At 45.9% G+C, this 20292-nt stretch overlaps 2 protein-coding genes across 2 annotated transcripts in view; one reads left to right on the forward strand and one right to left on the reverse strand.

The window, feature by feature from the left end:
- The window catches only part of SGPP2 (sphingosine-1-phosphate phosphatase 2), a 37057-nt gene extending 36047 nt beyond the window's left edge, over nucleotides 1-1010 (reverse strand). Inside the window, exon 1 of the mRNA XM_051781454.1 lies at nucleotides 746-1010. Coding sequence (XP_051637414.1) covers nucleotides 746-967 — 222 coding nt within the window. The 5' untranslated portion in view covers nucleotides 968-1010. The remainder of the gene's footprint in view (nucleotides 1-745) is intronic.
- Nucleotides 1011-18072: 17062 nt separating this feature from the next.
- LOC127468345 (RING finger protein 223) lies at nucleotides 18073-19008 on the forward strand. Its single transcript, XM_051781394.1, has one exon. The coding sequence runs from the start codon at nucleotides 18178-18180 to the stop codon at nucleotides 19006-19008; it is 831 nt and encodes a 276-aa protein (XP_051637354.1). The 5' UTR covers nucleotides 18073-18177.
- Nucleotides 19009-20292: the final 1284 nt, after the last annotated feature.

Consider the following 20292-nt stretch of genomic DNA (forward strand, 5'->3'; position numbering starts at 1 on the left):
TGCAGGTAGAGTTTGGAAGCCCATTATCACACCCGCTTTCCAAAAGGCACCACAAAGCTATCTACTAATGAATTCAAGTCATTACTGTAGGAGAAAAAGCAGGTCGTCCGACCTGTACACATGGGTTGCATCATGCCCTTCCCTGTTCCCTTCTGATACACAAGGGAATTACAGACCGTGCCGGGAAACGCCGCGACCTGCCCGGCCAGCGGGCAGCCCAGGGAGCTCAGCCTGTCTCCATGGGCACCCCGGCTGCGACGAACAGAGATGAGCCGCTCACCGCCCAGTCCCGGGCGGCAGCGGGGCCGGCTGCGGGCACCCGGTGCGGGGACAGCGCAGCACCGCGGCAGGTGCGCCCGGACGGAGAGACCGCGGGGAACAGAACTACTCCTTCCCGGCCGCTGCCCGCCGGAAAACCTGCACCCCATGGTGACGGGACAGGGGTCCTCCAGGCCCCTCAGCAGGCAAGTCCCGCTCGCACCGACCGCCTCATTTCGGGGGCGCCAGCGCTGGGGATGAGCGGAGAAGCCAAAGCTGCCTCCCCGGCGGGGCCGGGATGCAGCCGGGCTGCGGCACCGCACAGCGCTCCCCGGCGCCCGCTCGCAGCCCGGCCCCTCCATCCCTCCTCCCGATCCCCAGCCCGGGCAGGCGGCCGGATGCGGGGGAACCCTCCCGGGGGGACCCTCCCGGGGTGCCCCTGCGCGCACGGCTGTGCTGAGTCACGGCCAGGCCCCCCAGCACTCACCTGCGGGCCGGGGCCGCTCCGCACCCCGCCGGGGGGGCCGCGCCCGGCGGCTGCTCGGCAGCGCAGCGCGGCCGCCCCATTGCAGGCGCCGCGGTCCCGGGACCCGTCCGCGGGGTCGCTGCCGCTGCCGCCGCCCTCCTCGCCGGCGGGGAAGAGCCCGCAGGAGCGCTGGAAGCGCGCCACGGGCTGGGAGCTGCGCAGGGTGCCCAGCAGGCGGGCCATGCTGCCGGCAGCCTCCGCGCAGCGCGGCCCCAGCGCGCCCCGCCGGCCGCGGGACCGCGGGCAGGTGCGCCCGCCCCGCCCCGCACAGGTGCGCCAGCCCCGCCTCGCCCCGCCCCGCCCCGCCCCGCACAGGTGCGGGGCCCCGCCCGGGAGCGCCCTTTGCCGGCCGGGCCGTGCGCTTCCCTACCCCCCCCGCTGGTTCCCACCCGGCGGGGGCAGGAATTTCAGAGCCTTTCTCTTCTTTGGAGTTTTCCCTGCCTGATGACCCTGGTAAAAAAAAACCCAAACAAACACCAAAAAACAAAAGAACGTAATCTGCCTCGAGATAAGCACGGCTGCTTTCCTAACCTAAAGATAAAATGCCCTGAATCACATCGAGATCTTTGGGAAATGTGGATGCCAGGCCACGTGAGCTCATTTCCTGTCAATTCACCCCTTGGGTGTAAAATGTACCCTGGGTTGTCCCTGGCTTCATTTGGTCCTGTATTGGAGTCAGTTTTCATTTCTTCTCCCAAATATTTGCACATCTGTATTGTATAAATCACATGTACACACACCCCTATAAGGATGCATCTCTAAATATTTCCTCCCTTAAATACAACTATGAAGTTTCCCATAGAAAGAGAGGAAGATGCTTGGAAGATGCTTCTCAATCTCTGGGGTTGCAAACCTTGCCACAGGTGAAACTTGCTAATTCTTGCTGTTGAAACATTAAGGACCTTAGTTTTGTAAGTGCATTTTTTATTTTTTTTTTTTTTTTTAGAACAGCCCATTTCTATTCCCACAAATTATTTTGTACAAGGATTGCACAATCATCATTTGCTCAATGCAGACTCATTTCAAGTTTGTTACCTTTTTTTTTTTTTGCTCTCAAATACACCAAATTATCCAAGATTGCATCAAGGCTTTTCTTTCCAGAGCCCTTGGAAACCAAAGGAATGCTCTTACACTTTATAGCAAGTCAGTTTGTCACTGTGCCACTGTCTGGGCTGCCTGTGGGAGATGGTCACAGGCCCTGTGAGTGCCTGTGCTCTCGAGATGGCAGAGTCATCTCACCACCCAGCCTGGGCTGGGGCCTCTGTGAGGAGTCCCAGGGACAGCTTTCCATCACCACCATCCACACTCCAGGGCAGACTCCATAGATCTTATCTAATTGTTTGTGTGATTCATTTTCTCTTATCTTCTCACAATGCAGCCTTCTATCATTAGGGGTTGGGCTGCAGCTCCAGGTGCCATCACGTTTCGGTGCTTTCCTCACTGCTGTGAGTGCACACACTCCTCCCAGGCCGTGATGACAGGGCTGCAGCTCAGCTCTCTGCAGAACCAGTTCACACAGACTGAGGAGGGAGGCTGCCCACTCCCACTGGGTTATATGTTTGTACTCTTTCTTAAGGGAATTATTCATTATTTGCTTCTGGATTTGTTTTTTTTAATGGTTGTATAATTTACTAGGTGCACACATAAGTATCTGGGAAACTTTTCCGTTCTTTTTCCTGTGTCTTGGATCTGAGAAACTTCCACAAGCATGGAATTTCAATTAAAAATTGCATTCATACTGCTTAATTCCTTCTACATAGACTGACTTCAATACAGCTGGATGCATTCAGTCCATACTCCCTTCATGGTTGTTTTCACTGCATTAAAAAAACTGTCCTCATAACTATTACATTCTTATTTTATCTACTTATATGACAGCATGTACAAGGGTTTTAGCATGTTAATTTGAAGAGGAAAATTACAGCCCTGCTGGTGCCACCTGCAGCTGATGCCAGTGGGATGGGACATCATCCAGAGACACAGCGGAAAGCAGAAAAGCAGGAATGAAAGTGAATGACCAGGGCCAGCACTCAATAGGTATTTTAAAACATCTCTTTGTCAACCACAAGTCAATATTTATCTGATCTGCCTACACACTTATGTCATTATAATACTTCCAAAGTATTAAAATAGAACTAACCATTTGCAGCCAGCTTCTCCCTAATTCCTCTTCAGGCACACACTTAGGCTAGTGGAAGTGTGCCTCAGAGAGGATATCCATGTCCAGCTGATAAAAATTGAGGATGATTGAGGTTTTTTTAATCAAACTTACTCTAAACTTAATAGAGAGGGAAAAAAAAGGGGGGGGGATTTCTACTTATTGTTAATTTTAATATGCCTTGTCCATGTCTTGGAATCAACATGAGCAATTACAAGTGCTACATGAGCTGATAATGGAAGTCTGTGACCCTTTTTTTGCTGTGGGAAGTGAAGGGATTTGTGGAAGTTATGTTCCTAATATAGACTGATTTCTGGAATGAAACGTTGCAGGTCCTGTTTCATAGAACCAGAGAATATGCTGAGTTGAAAGGGAGCCCCAAGGATCATCATAGTCCAACTCCTGGCCCTGCACAGGACAGCCCCAAAATCACACCATGTGCCTGTTAGCATTGTCTAAACACTTCTTGAACTCTGTTATACTTGGTGCTGTGACCACTTCTCTAGGGATCCTGTTCCACTTCTCAACCACGCTCTGTGTGAAAAACCTTTTCTTATATCCAGCCCAAACCTTCCCTGGCACAGCCTCATGCCACTCCCTTGGGTCCTATTACTGGTCACCAGAGAGAAGAGATCAGTGTCTGTCCCTCCATTTCCCCTCATGAGGATGTTGAAGACCACGAGGTCTCCTCCAGGCTGAACAGACCAAGTGATCTCAGCCCCTCCTCACAGGGCTTCCCTGCTAGACCCCTCACCATCTTTGTAGCCTGTAGGTTTAGGACACAAAGAAAACTCACTAATGGCTTTTGGATGTTTTCTTAGGAAGATAACGATCAACCTAATTAAACTGCCTTTACCACCTCTCCTCAACTGATTTTTGAACCAACTGGCAAATTCTAACCACATTCATCATGGGAGCAGAGGTTTCCCCAGACTTGCAGTCCTGAAAGGAGAAATGGCAGTGGAATAACAGACAGAGACACAACTTGAGCTTCCTGATGACCCCACTCAGCACACACTTATTTCCAGGTAGGCGGCTGGCAGTTCCACCTCTTGCCTGTCCAGTACCAAACAGATACAGGCACGGCTGCAGGATACAGCAGCATGGTTATGGGGGACCAGGAACAGGGAAACAGAGATACTTCCAGGATGAAATAGAGGATTGTAGAAAGGATTGCAGCACATCAGAGAGAGGTGTTTGGACCAGAGAGAAGATGGAGGATTTGAGGAGCGAACTGAGGGCAGAAGACTGACTATTGCAGAGGAAAATACCTAGTAATGTGAAAACATAAAAATCTATAGAAACCTTGTTTTATCATTTCTACTGCTCACAGAACAACTTGTTTACACTTGCTCAAAGCAATCCCTCTTCTATTCCCTTTATGGAACAATGTTCTAACCCCCTTTTCCTGAGACCTACCTCCCATTACTTCTGATGGGAAAAAAAATACTCAGGATTTGGCTCCTTGAAAGATTTGCTTTAGAATAAAACCCACCAAAATATAACAACTAAAAAAAAAATCAAGAACTGTCCCACACTTCATGTGGCCCATAGAGATTTCCTGACATTCAGAAAGGCAGTTTTCTTTAAAACCAGTGGAATCAAGTCACTCCAAAAGACTAGACAAGCAGCATTCTGAGAGTGTTTAAAAGAAGCTATTTACAAACTGTCCAGTTCCAAAAAAAAGGTTTTTAAAGCTTTATCTAGTAAAACTACCTCATCCAGGGCCAGAATATCTCACTAATAGCTGGTCAGCATTCAGCTACATTTTCACAAGGGAACAAAATCACCCCTGGGCTGAGGATAAGCGTGAAAGATGAGAATATAAAGGATAATTTTTGAGAAAGCTGAAAATAGTGCCTTGTGCTGAAGGCATTTCCTTTAACAACAACGGGTGTCACTGTCATGACTGTGGATAATTTTGCCTCCAGCATCAACACAGCTAAGAGCGAAGTACAAGTTCCACAACTGGGGGTGGGTGATGATGCTGGGAGAACACAGCACAGTTTTCAGATGTCAGCCTGAGCTTGCAATCCTGACAGGCCAGACAAGCCTTGTTTTGACTCGTAAGCTGAGGGAATGGGCCTGGGGGAGCAAAACAGAAGCACAACTTTTGCCATCGCTCTACAGACAGCAACCACATTTCACTGAGGAAAATCACGCTTGGAGTTACTTCGGCTGAGAGCCCTTTGGGGTGACTGTGGGTTGTTAGTTATAAATACAAACATCAGAACTGCAGTTTTCCAAACAAAAAAACCACTGAAATGACATGAACATGGACAAATTGACAACTTTGCTGAAACTGCTGTAGAGCAGGCAGAGAGCCACTGCATGATGAGGTATCTCTGGTACCAGGGGAGAGGCCTTACTGGTGTCTTCAATAACTGGAGGGGTGATGAAGGTTTGCCGGGGCAGAGCTACAAACACCAGCAGACTGTGACCTGGGACCACCAAACTTGGCAGTGGGATATGGGCTATGCCAAAGGGAGGGGTGAGACTCAACTTACAGTTTCCTGAGAGTCCTCTTCTTCCCCATTTGAAGACGCTTACGGATAGACACAGAAATCCTTTGGCCACAGTGAAGACAGAAATCTCACCAACTCATCAAGTGTCACAGCACATTTTATTTAAGCAGGTTTGAACAAATTTTCTTTTCAGCTCCATCCCATGTGTTTTCATTATTCTCAGTCATTTTCTCAACATACTTAGAGCCCAACTCTCACTTTCATCTTTGCTGTTTTTTGACAATTTGCAATTTTTTACTGTTATACTGTGAAAGAAACCATTAAAATTTGTATGCTTTAATAACTCAAGTTACAAGTACTCTTTCTATGACTCTTTTGCTTCTTCATTATATTTAGTTGACAAGCTATTGAACACATTAGTTTGGATCTGAGCCTTTCAGTACTGAATGTCAGACCCAACCACCCACTAACCTCACAGGCAACAAAATGAAGCTTTCTCAGCTCAGCTGGAAGAACTGAAGTTTTTAAAATATGGTGAGAAGATGAAAAAGTCCTGTAGAAAGTGCCCTTAGAAACCAACACATGAGAGGCTATGGTTTTCACAGCACTTGAATTTTTTGCTTTTGATTTAATGCTATCAGAGTTCAAATAAAATTCGGTTTGAAGAAATGTTTTTAGGAAAAAAATGTTTGCAACAAAGGTCAATAAAGAAAGAATCACAGAGTTTCACCAGGCTCTGCTCTGCAGCAGAAGGAACCTGTGTCTGCAACCTAATGCCACAGACAGGTACAATTCCCATTGCATCTCTCCCAGGTTTGATCTCCATTAGAGACGTAACAACCTAAAACCAGCTTGATTTGGCACAGCAGGAGTCTGCACAGCTGTGATGGATCTCAAGTCTGCATGTTTTGTAGGCCTTTTCTGACTAGGATGAAATTTTTTCTGTGCTAGAACCTTCACTAGTTTAGCTGAGTGGTACAGCAAGACTGGATCCTGTTTCTGTAATACTTCCACGGGCTTCAACGCACTGAACACATAGTGATTGTCATTGCACAGATGGTCTTAAAATGTAAAGCTCCATCACACAGTGTGTGATAAACATATCAGTCCTTTGGGGTCCAAACTGCTCATCAAGTCCCATAATTCTAGGCACAGAGGAAAATGGAGTTGTAGACCCATTCTTGAATAATTCTCTCATAATTTTATTACAAAATCCCTATTATATATAGTCTGAGAGAATGAAAGTACAAAAGCAAAGTGAATTTTAGAGCTTGGAAAGATGAATGCATCTCCAAAAACTGCTAGAAAGAGAATGTGCTGAAGCTGCAGCGCCGTCTTGGGTAGGGATAATTAACTTTTCTGTTTGCAGTGTAAGTAACCAGATAATTCTATGTAATTGTTTATGATTTGAATTGCTTGAAATGGTATTGCTAATTTCCAGAGATGATTAGCATGCCATTTAAATAATTATTGTGCACCATATCACTTGGGCACTTCAATTGCACGCACATCTACTGTGAAATTCCTAGAGGTGTTCTCAGCATTTCTGGTTATTTGTAGGCTATACCATACCTTTACTATTCCAGTGTTTTGGAAAACAACAGCAGAAGAGAAATTAATAAAGTTGTGTTTAATTATCAAACTTAACCTCCAAAAATATTTAAAAACTTAACTATCATAAGAGTTGACCTGTCTGATTATCTTATTTACAGCACCATATACCAGCCCTCCGAAAAAAGTTCCGATTGTCTCAACAGCAGTCTAGGCTTAAAATGGTGAAAACTTTCCTTTCTCTGGGCTGAGTTTTGCCTTGACGTACTTGGAACCATGCAAAGGGTTTCTAGTGTTTTTTACAGTGGCTCCCATGCTACTGCCTGGTGCATCTCTGCTTACAGCAGTCAGTGCTGGGACTGAAGGGATGACACAAAGACAAGGATATTCAGCAGGTTCTGTAAATCACCCCTGTGAAGGTGCCTGGGAGGGTCTTTGCTAATGGTGACCAGCTCCAGATCCTTGTAACCAGCTCCCCTGGAAATGGTCAGACTGATAGTACACCTTTGCTAAAGAGATGAGGACACTGCTGGAAGGGCACAGCTGAACAATCCTCCTTTCTCTTTGTTTGCTTTATTCCAAGACATCTGCTGGCATGGTCTCTTTTACTCATTCAGCATGTGTAAAAATGATTACAAGATTATAGTTCTCAAGTAATTATTGTTGACTACAGCACAATACCCCACTTTTTACAACTGCCTTTCCTTTCAAGAAATCTGTTATTCTAGAAAAGTCAGTTCTGCTCTGAGCCCACGTGCACAGCAGGAAGCCTGAACACAGTGTGCTGTTTCCAAGCAGTCAGCTGCTAATGGGCAGCTCACAGCCAATATGTACAAAACTGAGCAAAAACTATGGACAAAGAGCTGCTGATTTTAATCACGTACCTTTTCTGTGGCAAAAGTAACTGATACTCACCAGTGCTGGGCAGCAGCAGTTTATCTTGCCCTGGCAGAGACCACTTCCAAATGCCCTCTGTGCACTGCATGTTCTCCATGGTTCTTCATCCTGTTCAGAGCAAGAATGGATTTGAAAGCCTCTCCATCCTGCCCCTTGGTAGCTTCTCCTTACTGACAGCTTGCACACGTCAAACTTCATGCCATTATTTCTGAAGCTGCAGCACCACGTCTTCTAAATGCTTATCCCTGTGTTATGGCAGCATGAGTCACTGCTGCCCAACACTTGTTTGCAATGCAACCCATTGAGGGTACTTTTCTTTCCTCTGAAATCTCTCTATTTGCAGTATGGAGCTGGGCATTGCTAGGGCAGGTCAACCTGGCCATCAGGATTGTTCAGTCCCTGCAGAGACTCGGCCAACAGAAAGCATCCTGAAAAGGGCAACAGTGGCTTTTGATGGGAGCTGCTGTCCTCTTAAATAATTTTTTTTCAGGCAATTCATGAGTGAACAATCCAGAGAAGAAAGGGTGGGAGTGGAAAATAAGCAATGAAATGGATGGATGGAGATTTGTGCAACAAGTTCATAGATTTATTTTATCCTTAGTTCATATATTTATTTTGGTTTTATGCATGAACTTTGGGTAACTAATGCTTTTTAAACCACTAAAAAATATATGCCCAGTCAATTCATTCAACTATGAACAGCTTTGAAATTCGCTACTTTTTCATTCTACTGCCACCCACATTACAGATGTCATCCTAAAACCATAAATAACTCTTGGGTTTTTTGCCTTATTTCTACTATTTACACGACAAACCTTAAGGTCATTGATCCTATTTTAAAGACAGAAAAAAATCCCACATCCATATGTCAACATTTTAACATTGCTTGACTGGCAGTAAACCAAGAAGAATACATATGTACATTTTTTAAGATATAGTAGATAGAAACAATCATTAGGAGGTCTGACTCATTTAAAAATAATATGAGCCATCCACTTCAAACAGTAGAATCTGTGAAATTAACTGCACAGGACAGTAAGAAAAATCCTTTTATATTCTGGGAATTTGCCCTGATTTTAGCAATACTCAGTTACTGATGAAGCAAGGACACTGCTATTCTTACACGTGGATAAGTGATGTTGAGATGATTATTTCTTTCAGGTGTGACTGATGTGTTTCCAGAGCCTCAGGCTGTCCTGTCCCTGCTTTCTGAAGCAGTTTGCAACCCTAAGAAATGTGACCATCTTCAGATGAGGGGAAGGAAGAAAGGAAAAGGGATCCATAAGGAAGACAGAAATATAGGGCTACCCTGCACTTACAGAACTCTTTGTGGAAACATCACTGAATTCAGAGGCAGACAGACTGAGGAGGTGGCTTGCCTAGGTGGCTCCCTCCTCCCTCTTCAGAATGGAGTCATAATTGGTCCTTCACCTCTAGTAACTCATAGTAGGAGTGATTTTCTACTATGCCTCATTCTCAGAGCAAACATTTTGCTCTTGAAATGCATTTAAATATCACCAAATGGCAGGCATTTTCAATATTTTTTTGCAGGAGGGAAACATGGCCATACTTTGTTATCTTCCTTTAATGCAAAACTCTATCAACTGCCTGTATGGCTATTTTAATAAGCCTTATTTTTAACTATTTCAACAAAGTATTTCCTCTGCATCAAGCTCCTGAACATCAGATGTCACCTGAGAGGTGACCAACTACACCTGATAGGAGCTGCTGCACCCTCTGACTGGGAGGGGGGATGTTGGGGGGATGTTGGGTGGATTTTAGGTGGATGTTAGGGCAGCCTTTACAGTGCTACAGCCTGTGTGTCTCTTGCATGCACACTGTGCAGGTCAACAAGACTTGGAACATCCACTGATTGTTTTAGAGAAGACATCCATGCCCACCCTGTTATCTCTATTGTGCTCATTTGGGGAATATGCACTTTTGAAGAGCAATGGTAGCATCTACAGAGCTTTTAACTATGACTGTTGACCTTCCACCATGGATCATGCATCTGATTAGCAGATCTGTCAATGGCTGAAGAGAAAATTGTGTTTTAACTCTGTTCCTTAGCAGTTATGAGGTCTCTAGTAGTGCAAGAGTTGAGAGAAGTTGCATTCTTTGAGTGCTTTCTTGCATGAGCATCTACAAATCCAAACCACAACTCTAACTCAATGTCCACTCTTCTAGCAAAATTATTACAGAAACTTGGGATGAGCTTCTGAAATCTTATTTGAAGCCTCAGACAGTCAAAGAGACAAGACTATAGAAGTAAATAAAACAAAAATATTGATCTAAATACACAGGGTCAAAATGTTTCTCTGAGACTGCAAGATAAATTTTTTTGAGGGCAGAAGTGTTTACAGAGACCTGAAGTGGCTCTAAGAAAATTTCTCCCAAATACGGTATTTTTCTCTCTACACAAAAAAAACCCAGTCAGTATAGATCACATCTCATAAATGAGATATATGATGATTTCTAGCATGAAGAATGAATTGCCTCTTCTGCTGTTGATAAAATCACCCAAAGGTCTCTTTCATAGTAACTGCCAAGGCAAGCTTGTTTTTACTGATTTTGTAATCTGCATATGAAAGACTTGATCTGGAATAGGATCTCAACCTGGCTCCTGATTATATTCCCTCAGGTCTAAAAGTGGAAAACTTATGTACACAGAGCCCAATTCTGTACTCACTAAGGGAGGTACAACTAGAACAAATGCAATGAACCCAGTGGAATTCTTCCAAATTGGCATTTTCTACTAGGAGTACAAATTTAGTCCACATTTTTGTGGGGAAAAAAATTGTGAACAAAAAAAATAGTAATTTAATCAATTTTTAGTTATTCTTACTCATAAAACTCAGGAACCATAAACTCTTCAATGAATGTAATTCAGGTTTTAAATTGGGATGAAGGAATCTCTGTCTTGACTCAACTAGAATTTCATTTTTAGCTAAATGAAGTTTTCTCTCCAAATATAACATCCTGAATTTTCACCCCCATCAGAAAGTTGCTTGTTGCTTTTGTTACAAAATATTTAATATCTAATCAATCCATTAGACTCAAGCTTCTCATCTTGCTTTCCAGTATTGTGAAAGTGAGTGGGCCAGCAGCACAGACCATACAGCAGGAATATGCCAAGTAACAAATCAGATATCCCTTTCCTTCTAGAGTTACAGTCACCCCTGGCAGGGAGAGTTTGGAAGTTGGCAGCATCCCTTTTGGCAGTCTCCATCCCCTTGTAATGCTGTTCACTGGATCTAAGTCACTTGGCTTGTTCAGCAGAGACAGTTACACTGCTATTGTATCCCCTTTAAGCCACCTCTTCCAGAGGCTGTGGAGTTGTGGTCTGTTGGATTTCCTTCAGACGGAAGATCTTCCCAATCCCCAGTCCTTTCTGCCTGAACATTTTCCTTCCTAGAGAAGAGGCACCAGAAGCACACACAGTGCTCAATATGTGGTTGATACAGTGACAAAATAGTGTTTTCTCTTTTAATCTATAATAGTTCCTAATCACCTCTAACACTTAGTTTGCTTTTCTGACTGATACCTCTTTTAAAGCAGAGGCTGAGCTCATCCAGGGTTGCAGAGATCCAGGTAGGTTTTAGGTTCATGTCAAGTGATGTTTAAATTCACTATTTCTTGTGAGAAGATGTTATGGGTTTTTTTTTTAAAAAAAAGAAGAAAAAAAAAAAGAAAAGAAACCCCTTTGTGCTCACTTCAGCTCAAAACCAACAAAAAATTTATGATTTTAATATCTGAATATACACAATAGTATGAATGTAAAAATTCCCAAGCTCTTCCTCTGTTTCTCATTCTGAATTCATTCAAGCACATATACATAATATTGTGGTCTAAGCAGTAGTAGTTGTTTCCAAGCTGTCCTAAAAAAATATGTCCCTATCATTATCAAGGACAAAAACTTGGCTACCTTGAAGCTGATGACAAAAAACTCTTAACCAGCTTCACTGGATCAGGATTTCAGTTCAGAGATAGCCATCCCTATTTTAACTCAAGGTTACCAATGATATCCTGTAATAAAATCAGTAAATGTAACGTGCACTATGTATTTTAAACTGAGCTCTCAAAGAACTAAGTAACCTTTTACAGTGATTCCATATACTCAATATGATGCAAGAATAATTTGGGTAGCAGAAAGTAACTGCCCAAGATAAGGTAGCCATTCACTAATTATTCTAATCACCATTAATAGTAATTATTAATTTTGGCTATATTTTCCCCACAAGCTGCTTTACTGTGGGAAATATAGCCATGACACTTAGTTAATTTTAAGCTCCAAGGTGCCACGAGACACAGCAGCTCCTCATCCTGAAACGCCCTGCTCTGCAGAGATCTGTCCCCTTGCCGAGGCTGCTGTGCCAGAACGCTGCACCAAGCAAGCCCAAACAGGCTCTGCCAGCCCCACACTGCCACCTAAATCAGCATCCAGTGTCAGATTAAATTTTCACTATTACTCTGATGTGCAGAAAATATAATGCTGGCCAAAACAAAGGCCTTCTCTCAGGTTTTCCCTCTTTTTCTCCTTTTAGCTTGGTCCTTTTCGAAAAAAACAACTGTTAAATCCAAGAATCCAATTCCTGGATTCTTGACTCAGTTCTATCATCAGGAAATGATTTGAAGAAGTGCCATTTGCTTAGGAGAAGGTAAATTTTATAAAAATACATTTGTTCCCAAAGCTGCGACAAATCCGGAAGACTGCATCAACTTAAATACTGTTTTGTATGAGATTAATTAAATCCCTGCAAACACCCAGGGCAAATCTGCCCTAACACAGAAACACAGTTCCTGCTCCAAGGACCTGTTAATAAAGCACCATTCCATGAGAAATGCAGACTCCTTTGGCTGTGTATTGCTGCTCTGTGCAGCCCAAGGGACCCGAGGAGAGAATATCTCTGGAGCCCAAATGATCAATCTTAATTCTTCCATCAGCTGGATTAAATGCAGGTCTACAAAGGGAATACCAGAGTAACCTCTGCTCAAACTGTACAGTCAGCCCATGTCTGCCACCATCTTAAATAACATTCCTGAGCTGGGTTTCCTCTGGTAGCAAGTCTGTAGTGATCTCCTCGTTGCTGTTAAACCTAAGCTATTTGGTAAGTATATTGCACTTAATGGTCATACCCTCAAAATTTCAAATGGTTCCTCACCTTTTCTTAACAGCTTGCAATGCAGTTACCTGTTTGGGATGTGCTGAAAACACAAGATTATGGAAAATATAGGGATGGGAATAACCAGAAATTATTCCCATCAGAAATTACGTATCATCCCCAGCCTTAAGCCTACGTCTCTCGCTCTTTCATTGCCAATAAACCTGTTGCACAATTTGGCATCAGACTGATGCCAGTTGAGGGTGTGTCTGTGCTTGGGGCTGCAGGTCAACACTGGGAGAGGAAGTGAAGCTTAAAGCTTAACCTAGAAGAAAAGAAGAAGCCCAGACCTCACTGGCAAAGTCGAGTGGTTAGTGAAGTCCTGTCTTTCACATATTTCTCATTGCCTGAGGCGGCTGAAATAAGACCGAATTTAGCAGCTACAACACAAGAAAAGGTTTTTTTTTTAGGGAGAGTAGTGTCAAACATTGTATGTCTGCTTTTACCTCTGCATCTTTCCTGTTATATACATTAAGAGATTAACATGTTTTTATATGGCTGTGGCTGACATAGAATTGCTCATAATTGTAATCCTTTTTCTCTCCTTTTTCAGCTCCCTGAAATACCCTGCAAATATTATTGAAAATTAACACTCCTTTCTGTACTGAACACAAAAGACCACACATGCAATAGCTTTTATAGTAGTTCCAATACAGAAAAGGTAAAAAAGCACTATAATTGTAAATTATTCAGAAATACTTTATGTAAAATAAAATGTTAATGTGAAGAAAGTAGAAGATGTTGCAGTTTCCTACTATGCAATGATAGTGCATAAAAATGAGGCACATCTTTTGCCAGCCCTCAAAAGTGAGTGGAATTGGGGTTGGAGAAGGAATCTTGTGTAAATGAATTTGAGTGGAAGAATTGAAAATAAGAGAGTTCTGTTTTTCTAAGTATTTACCAAATGAGCTCTCCTGATGTCAATTGTTGCACTATATTAAATCACAAGAACTGTCAGATTTCAGAGCTGTTAGATTTCAATGACATTTGCATCAGTCCTAAACAAGCTAGTTAATTGCTGCAATGTACAGAAAACATAAGCATAAAACAGAGGGTTTAACTTTTTTAGTGAATGGTCTGGCATCCAATTCATTCTTGTCTTGTTCATCCATCAGGAATAACTTTTGTCCTGCCTGTAAATAAAAATGATGTCAAATTTCATTAAACATATCTATTGTACAACAACAATATTCTGAAGAAATAAACTGGCTAAACATGATATTACTGCTGCAGGGCTGTACATCCCTTCTGAAAAATGGGAGGTTCTTCTACGAAGTTTTGGGCTTGGCTCATCAGTGAGTTCATTTTACGCTGTTATAGCTCTTCTTAGACCAAGTCCTGCACCGGCATCAAACTGGCACACTGCACTAGATAAATCAGGCCCAATATTTAAAACGCTAAAAATCAATTCTTATCAGCTACAGAATGACTATTTTTAAGTGGAAAAAATATTTTGTAAGGGTTGCTTGCCACTTTTGCTCCAAATTTGTAACACAACTTCTGCTGAATAACACTCAAAGTCTTCAGTAGTGGTTCAGCCAAAAATCAGCCCTCAGAATCGGCTCAGCTGCATTTGGCATTATTTTTACAATAACTAATACACCTTTCCCCCTAAAGAACAGTCCCTACAAGCTGACAATCCACAGAATAAACACTCGTTGTAATTAAAGTGACTAAAAGAGAGAATACATCTGGAGCTTCAGAAATACAGCAAGTATTCCAGAAATCTGAAGAAATTTTTCTTCACTCTCTACTTAGGAAGCCTTTAAATTCATCATGGAGATGTTTTTCAGTATTCATGGTCCAGCTTCTCTGCTTATGAAGAATCACAGGTTTGGTTGCCAGAAGAATCCAGTGAAGAAGCCACTTCTAACTCCAGGTTGGACACCCTGCTTGTCCAAGTGACCGAGGAGACAGGGCAGCACCACACTGCAGAGAGTAGGAGCATGTGCTGCACAAACACTGCCTGGTGAAGCCACAAACCCCTGGAGAGCTACAGCTCGACACTATCCCACTTATCCTATAAGGCTGCCAGCGGATACAAGAGCACAACTTACTCTTCAGGTTGTCACAGCAGCCCTTTAAGCCTGGCTCTGGACTATAACATCCCATGACACAACTAAAGCATGCACATGACATGATGCTGGACCAAGACAGAAGGGCTGAACTCATTAATAGCTGTGTTCCATAGTAAGGTAAGTGCATGTAAGTCACCGTCGCTGCTGTCCCAGCCTCAGTTCCTCTCCTGACCCCATAGCCACCAGTGTTTTCCCTCCACTGGCCACAGACCTCATGCACCCAGGGAGCAACCTGCTGTGCTGAGTTGTTTCAGCAGAAAACTTAACGAAAAAGTGTTCAGTTTGATTGTCTCCTAGAACCGACTTGCCATGTTATCACACGAGTTCCTGTGCTTGCAGAAGGGTAAGGACAGAACCTGCAAATGCCACTAGAGACACAAAGAGGTAAACAGGAGTTGCACCCTTCCACAGAGCAAAGCAGCATCTCACCAGCTGTGAGGACCTCGTGCCCTACATGTTCTGCTTAGTAATGTCCCCTAGGGACTGCATGGCACAGGATAACCTTGCTTGTGTGGGACTGACTTGTGCAGCATTGTGTTCACGAGGGTAATTATGAACATGGAAGTTTCTGTGATTACACACCAGTTTTTCTCATTCTTTTATCAGAAAAAAAAAAAAAGTAAATTTCATCTTAATTTTGCATTTAGCTTTTTTAAGTTATTACGATTTTTCAGTTATGCTCAACTTCCCCATCTGTGTAGTTTTCATGCCAGAATTACAGGAAGCTTTCCCAATTCTGACTTCCATATACTTATTAGACAGAGTTTCAGTTGACCTCAAGGCAGATACACATCAGATAAGAAAATTCAGAACAAAAAAGACAGGGGAAAAGCAGTTTGAACCAGAAATGCAGCTGACATATCTGGACCTTATTAAAGCATTTGATACAGTGCCTCAAAAAAATTTACTTGAAAAAGTAATTCATATTTGCTTGGATCTAAGGACTTTCACATGTTTTAAAAATTAATTGGAAGTTGTAGGGTTGTGAAAGTGACAATAATATTAAAGGGAAGGGCGGTGCCTGGGATAATTTGACATACATCTTTTAACAATGAGCTAATTAAATAGGAACATGACGCTATTTGGGAAACAGTAGCGAGCAAAAAAAAACCCCAACAAAAATAAAACAAAAGGCAAACCAAAATAAACAACCACCAGAAACATACGTTATAGAATATAAGAACGCCTGAGTAAATATGATGAGATTTCATTTAAAAAATTGAAGTTACCAGAGTTAGATGAAAACCGTCCCAAATTTATCAAGCAGATTATCTCTGAGGTTGCAAACCAGTGTGGGCTTTTAAAAAGGGCCAGTTTTTGACTCCGCATGCCAAGTAGCTGTGCGCTGTAGACAGCAACAGCGAAAGTAATTAGCTTTCTTTTTTTTTTAGAGACACAATCAAGATTTTTAAAAGACTTTAAATCTTCTAGGCTAAATTATAAAAAATACATGTCTCTCTGTACAGAGAATGTTCCTCTGTTTGACTTTATCCCATGATTTTGGTTTATGCTAAGCTAAGGAACTTTAAGTTCCCTCTTTTGCTAGCTTTATTTCTCAAGGACAATCTTCAGATCTGCCATCACAGATGGTATATTTACCAATATTTACCAATATGTGGCTTTTCATCTTTTCAACAAGCCAGTCTTTCTTAACAACGGTTTCCTCATTTTGTCTCTTCAAGAATGCTCAGAGCTCAAGAACAAATTAAGTCCTGGCACAGTGAGAAGGGTCCAGTACTGAGAAGAAGAGGGAGCTTTCCTTAGCCTTTGCCATGAAGCACTTCTGATAACGTGGCAGAGGAGAGGGTAAGGTGTCCAAGCTGAAACAGCTCTCAGTCCAGAGTGGACATGCCTAAGATGCAGCTTTAGCAAGACAGCAGGGCAATGCAGTGTGCCTGAAACACAGGCATTACCTGGCTAGAGCTATCCTCATGTAGTGTTTCAGAACTACAAAGAGAAATAATCACTGTTACGGCCTGTGCTACATCTGAAGATAAAGGAGTTGTTCCAGACTTCCCTGACAAGGCAGTGCAGATTTTCATTTAGTGAAATCTATCAAATTGTTTAACATATGACATCACCAGCTATGGACGTTTCACTGTTGGGATTCTTTTTCATTAAACTAGGCAAAAGCTCTCAACCTTTTAGTGATGTCAGGATGTAAATAACAACATCAGCAGCTCCTTCCGCCTCCTGTTTCCGGAATAAAACACCTTTTATTTTCACTGTGCAAAATGAAAGAGAATCACAGTGGACAAAAGGTTCTTCCTGAAAAGCAGCAAAATATCGGTTAGCCTGTGAACTGCAGTGTATGGAAGAGATGTCACCCTGTATTCCCATGTTAACCCTTCACCAGCGGCGTTCGTGCCTAACGAGGGTCTTGTCATCGCAACCGCTGGACCCAGCGCATAATGACGGTGGGGAATCCTCATCAACTGCAGAAATGAACAAAACGGTTAAAAAAAAAAAAAAGGAAAAAAGAAAAAAAAAGCACTCCAAGACTAAAAATCTCCCCGGCACACAGTCGCGTTCCCAGAGCCGAGCAGCGCTGCGGGGCGATGGGGCTGCGGGAGAGCACCGACCCCCCGCCCGGCCGTGCTGCGGGGGCGGCTCCCGCGGCCGAGCCAGACGCGGGGCGCTGGGATGCGGCATCCCGGGGGCACGGGCCGCCGCGCCGCACGGCCCCGCTGCACCGCACCGCCGCACGGCCCCGCACCGCCGCACGGCCCCGCACCGCCGCACGGCCCCGCACCGCTCGCCAGGCGGGCAGGGGAGAGGCCCCGCCGCGCACCGGCGGCCGCTCCCGGAGGCGGGCGGCGTCGATCCCGCCCCCCGCCCGCGGCAGCCGCCAGCAGCCCCCGGCAGCCGCCAGCGCGGCGGGCGGCGCAGGCAGGCGGCCATCAGCCGTCCCTCCCTCCCTCCATCCTCCCGCCCTCCCCGCCGGGCCGCACCGCAGCCCGCGGGCGCGGCCAGGAGGCGGCGGGGCCGCGGCTTCCCCGGCTCCCCGCCCGCCTGCCAGGCGTGGGGCGGCCCGGGACTCCCCGCCTTTCCGCGGCTCTCCGTCCCCCTCCGGCGAGATGTTATGGCCGAGCCGACGCAGACGGGCGGCGTAGGGCAGGGCGGGCAGCGGGAGGATGAGGCGGCGGCGGCGGCGGCGGCCGCCGTCCCCAGCTGCGAGGACTACGAGTGCAAGATCTGCTACAACTACTTCGACCTGGAGCGGCGGGCGCCCAAGCTGCTGGAGTGCCTGCACACCTTCTGCCAGGAGTGCCTGAGCCAGCTGCACCTGCGCGCCGCGCAGCATCCTCCCGCCGCGGGCGCCGAGCCGGGGCCGGGCCGGTCCCCCGGCGGCTCCCTGGCCTGCCCGCTCTGCCGCCACCGCACGGCGCTGCCCGACCACCGCGTCCACGGCCTCCCGGTCAACACCAAGCTGGCCGCCGCCTGCCCGCCGCAGCTGCGGGCCCGCGACCCGGTGCCGCAGGACCGGCTGCCGCCGCTGCCACCGCACCGCCCGCCCCGCGCCCGGGAGGCGGCGGCCGCGCTCGCCCCGCCGCCCCCCGCCCCCGCCGGGCCGCGCTCCTCGGGCGGCGGCTACGAGAGCTGCCAGAGCTGCAAGCGGGCGGCGCTGAGCGCCGGCTGCGTGTGCGTCGTCGTCTCCTTCCTCTCCATGGTGGTGCTGCTCTTCACCGGCCTCATCTTCGTCAACCAGTACGGCGGGGACGCCGCCCCGGGTGCCGCGGCATCGCCGTCGCCGGTGGGGCCCATCTGCCTGTCGGTGGCCAGCATCCTCGCCCTCTTCTCGGTCGTCGTCACATGGCTCATCTGCTGGCTCAAGTACCGGCCCGAGGCGGCCACCGGCGGGGCCACCGCGAACGGCACCGCGCGGGGCCGGGCCCGCAGGAGCGACACGTAGCCCCGGCGGAGCCGAGCGGGGCCGAGCCGGGCCGGGCTGCGCGGCGCGGGCGGCGCGGGGCGGGCTGAGCGCGGTGCGGGGGTCCGGCGGTGCGGGCACAGCGCGGACCCTGCGCGCAGGTGCCCCGCGCTGGGTGCGGTGACCCCCGGGCGGGACGGGCCCGCCCTGGTGACAGGTGTCAGTCCTGCCGCGGTGACAGGTGCCAGGCCCGACCTGATGTCATGGTGAGCCCTGCGGCCACGCCGGCCCCCTGGCACCGGCACAGCCCGCGGCGGTGGGGATGGGCTGCAGGGTGAGCCGGCGAGGGGTCACGGAGGGTCCGGACGCTCAGGAGGGAGGGCAGGGCGCGCCTTTCCAGCTGAGATGCCTGGAAGGGCCTCTCTGGGGAGCTGGAGGCTGGGGGCTGACGCGCCTCCCCTCTTCTGCGGGAGCGCACCCCGGGTTCTGAGCTCCTGATGCAGAAGGACACAATCGAGATTAAAGAAAACTGGCTTACTGTTGCCCCCACCTGGAAGATAATTGGAGAGATTCACTGTGGTTAGGAGCAGAACAGGATTACAATGTTTAATGCGCTTTGTGTTTTCCCTTTTATGAAGTTAACAAGTACATGTAGAAGAAGCTGTAACAGAAATGTATTATCTTAAAAGAGACTGAGCCAAAGTTTCCTACAATGTATTGAGTACGGTTTTATTATAATTTTATTACAAGGCCATTGAGCCCTCTGATGGTTGCTTAAAATAAGCTGTATTATTTAATTCTTTGAAATTTTAATTTAATGTGGGAGACTGAAACACTACATTGAACACTTACAGCAATTTATGGAAGATTATTTAATTAATGGAGCTCTAAAATGGAGCAAAGAGACTCCTGTGGCAGGGAGTAATATTTCACTGGCCATTGATTTCAATTTTTACACAGTGAGAGAAGCCCACATTAAAGTACAGACTTTCAGCATCACTGTAAAAGTGGAATGCAGTAGCATAATTTGTGATTGAACGTTTGCCTCTGGTCGAGATAGCTATAATAAGATGGTGGTTTTCCCTCTTGGTAAGTTTCTCTTCTGTGTTGGGAGTTTCTGTAGCGGCCAGTAGAAAATGTTTTTATTCTAAGTTTGGAATATCACAGATGTCTGTGAAATGTGATGAGATGCTCATAAGTTGAAATGGAAAAACATTGCCATACAGCTGGGTTTGTAGTATATTAAGGAGAACACTCTATATAGATACTGTTCAATGTTGCAGGATAATTCATTTGGTGCCTGAATTTTTTTAACTTAATTAGTTG

The sequence above is a fragment of the Manacus candei genome, unplaced genomic scaffold (genome assembly GCF_025592945.1).
Source record: "Manacus candei isolate 608988 ecotype Guabito, Panama unplaced genomic scaffold, ASM2559294v1 h1tg000015l, whole genome shotgun sequence".
NCBI lineage: Eukaryota > Metazoa > Chordata > Aves > Passeriformes > Pipridae > Manacus > Manacus candei.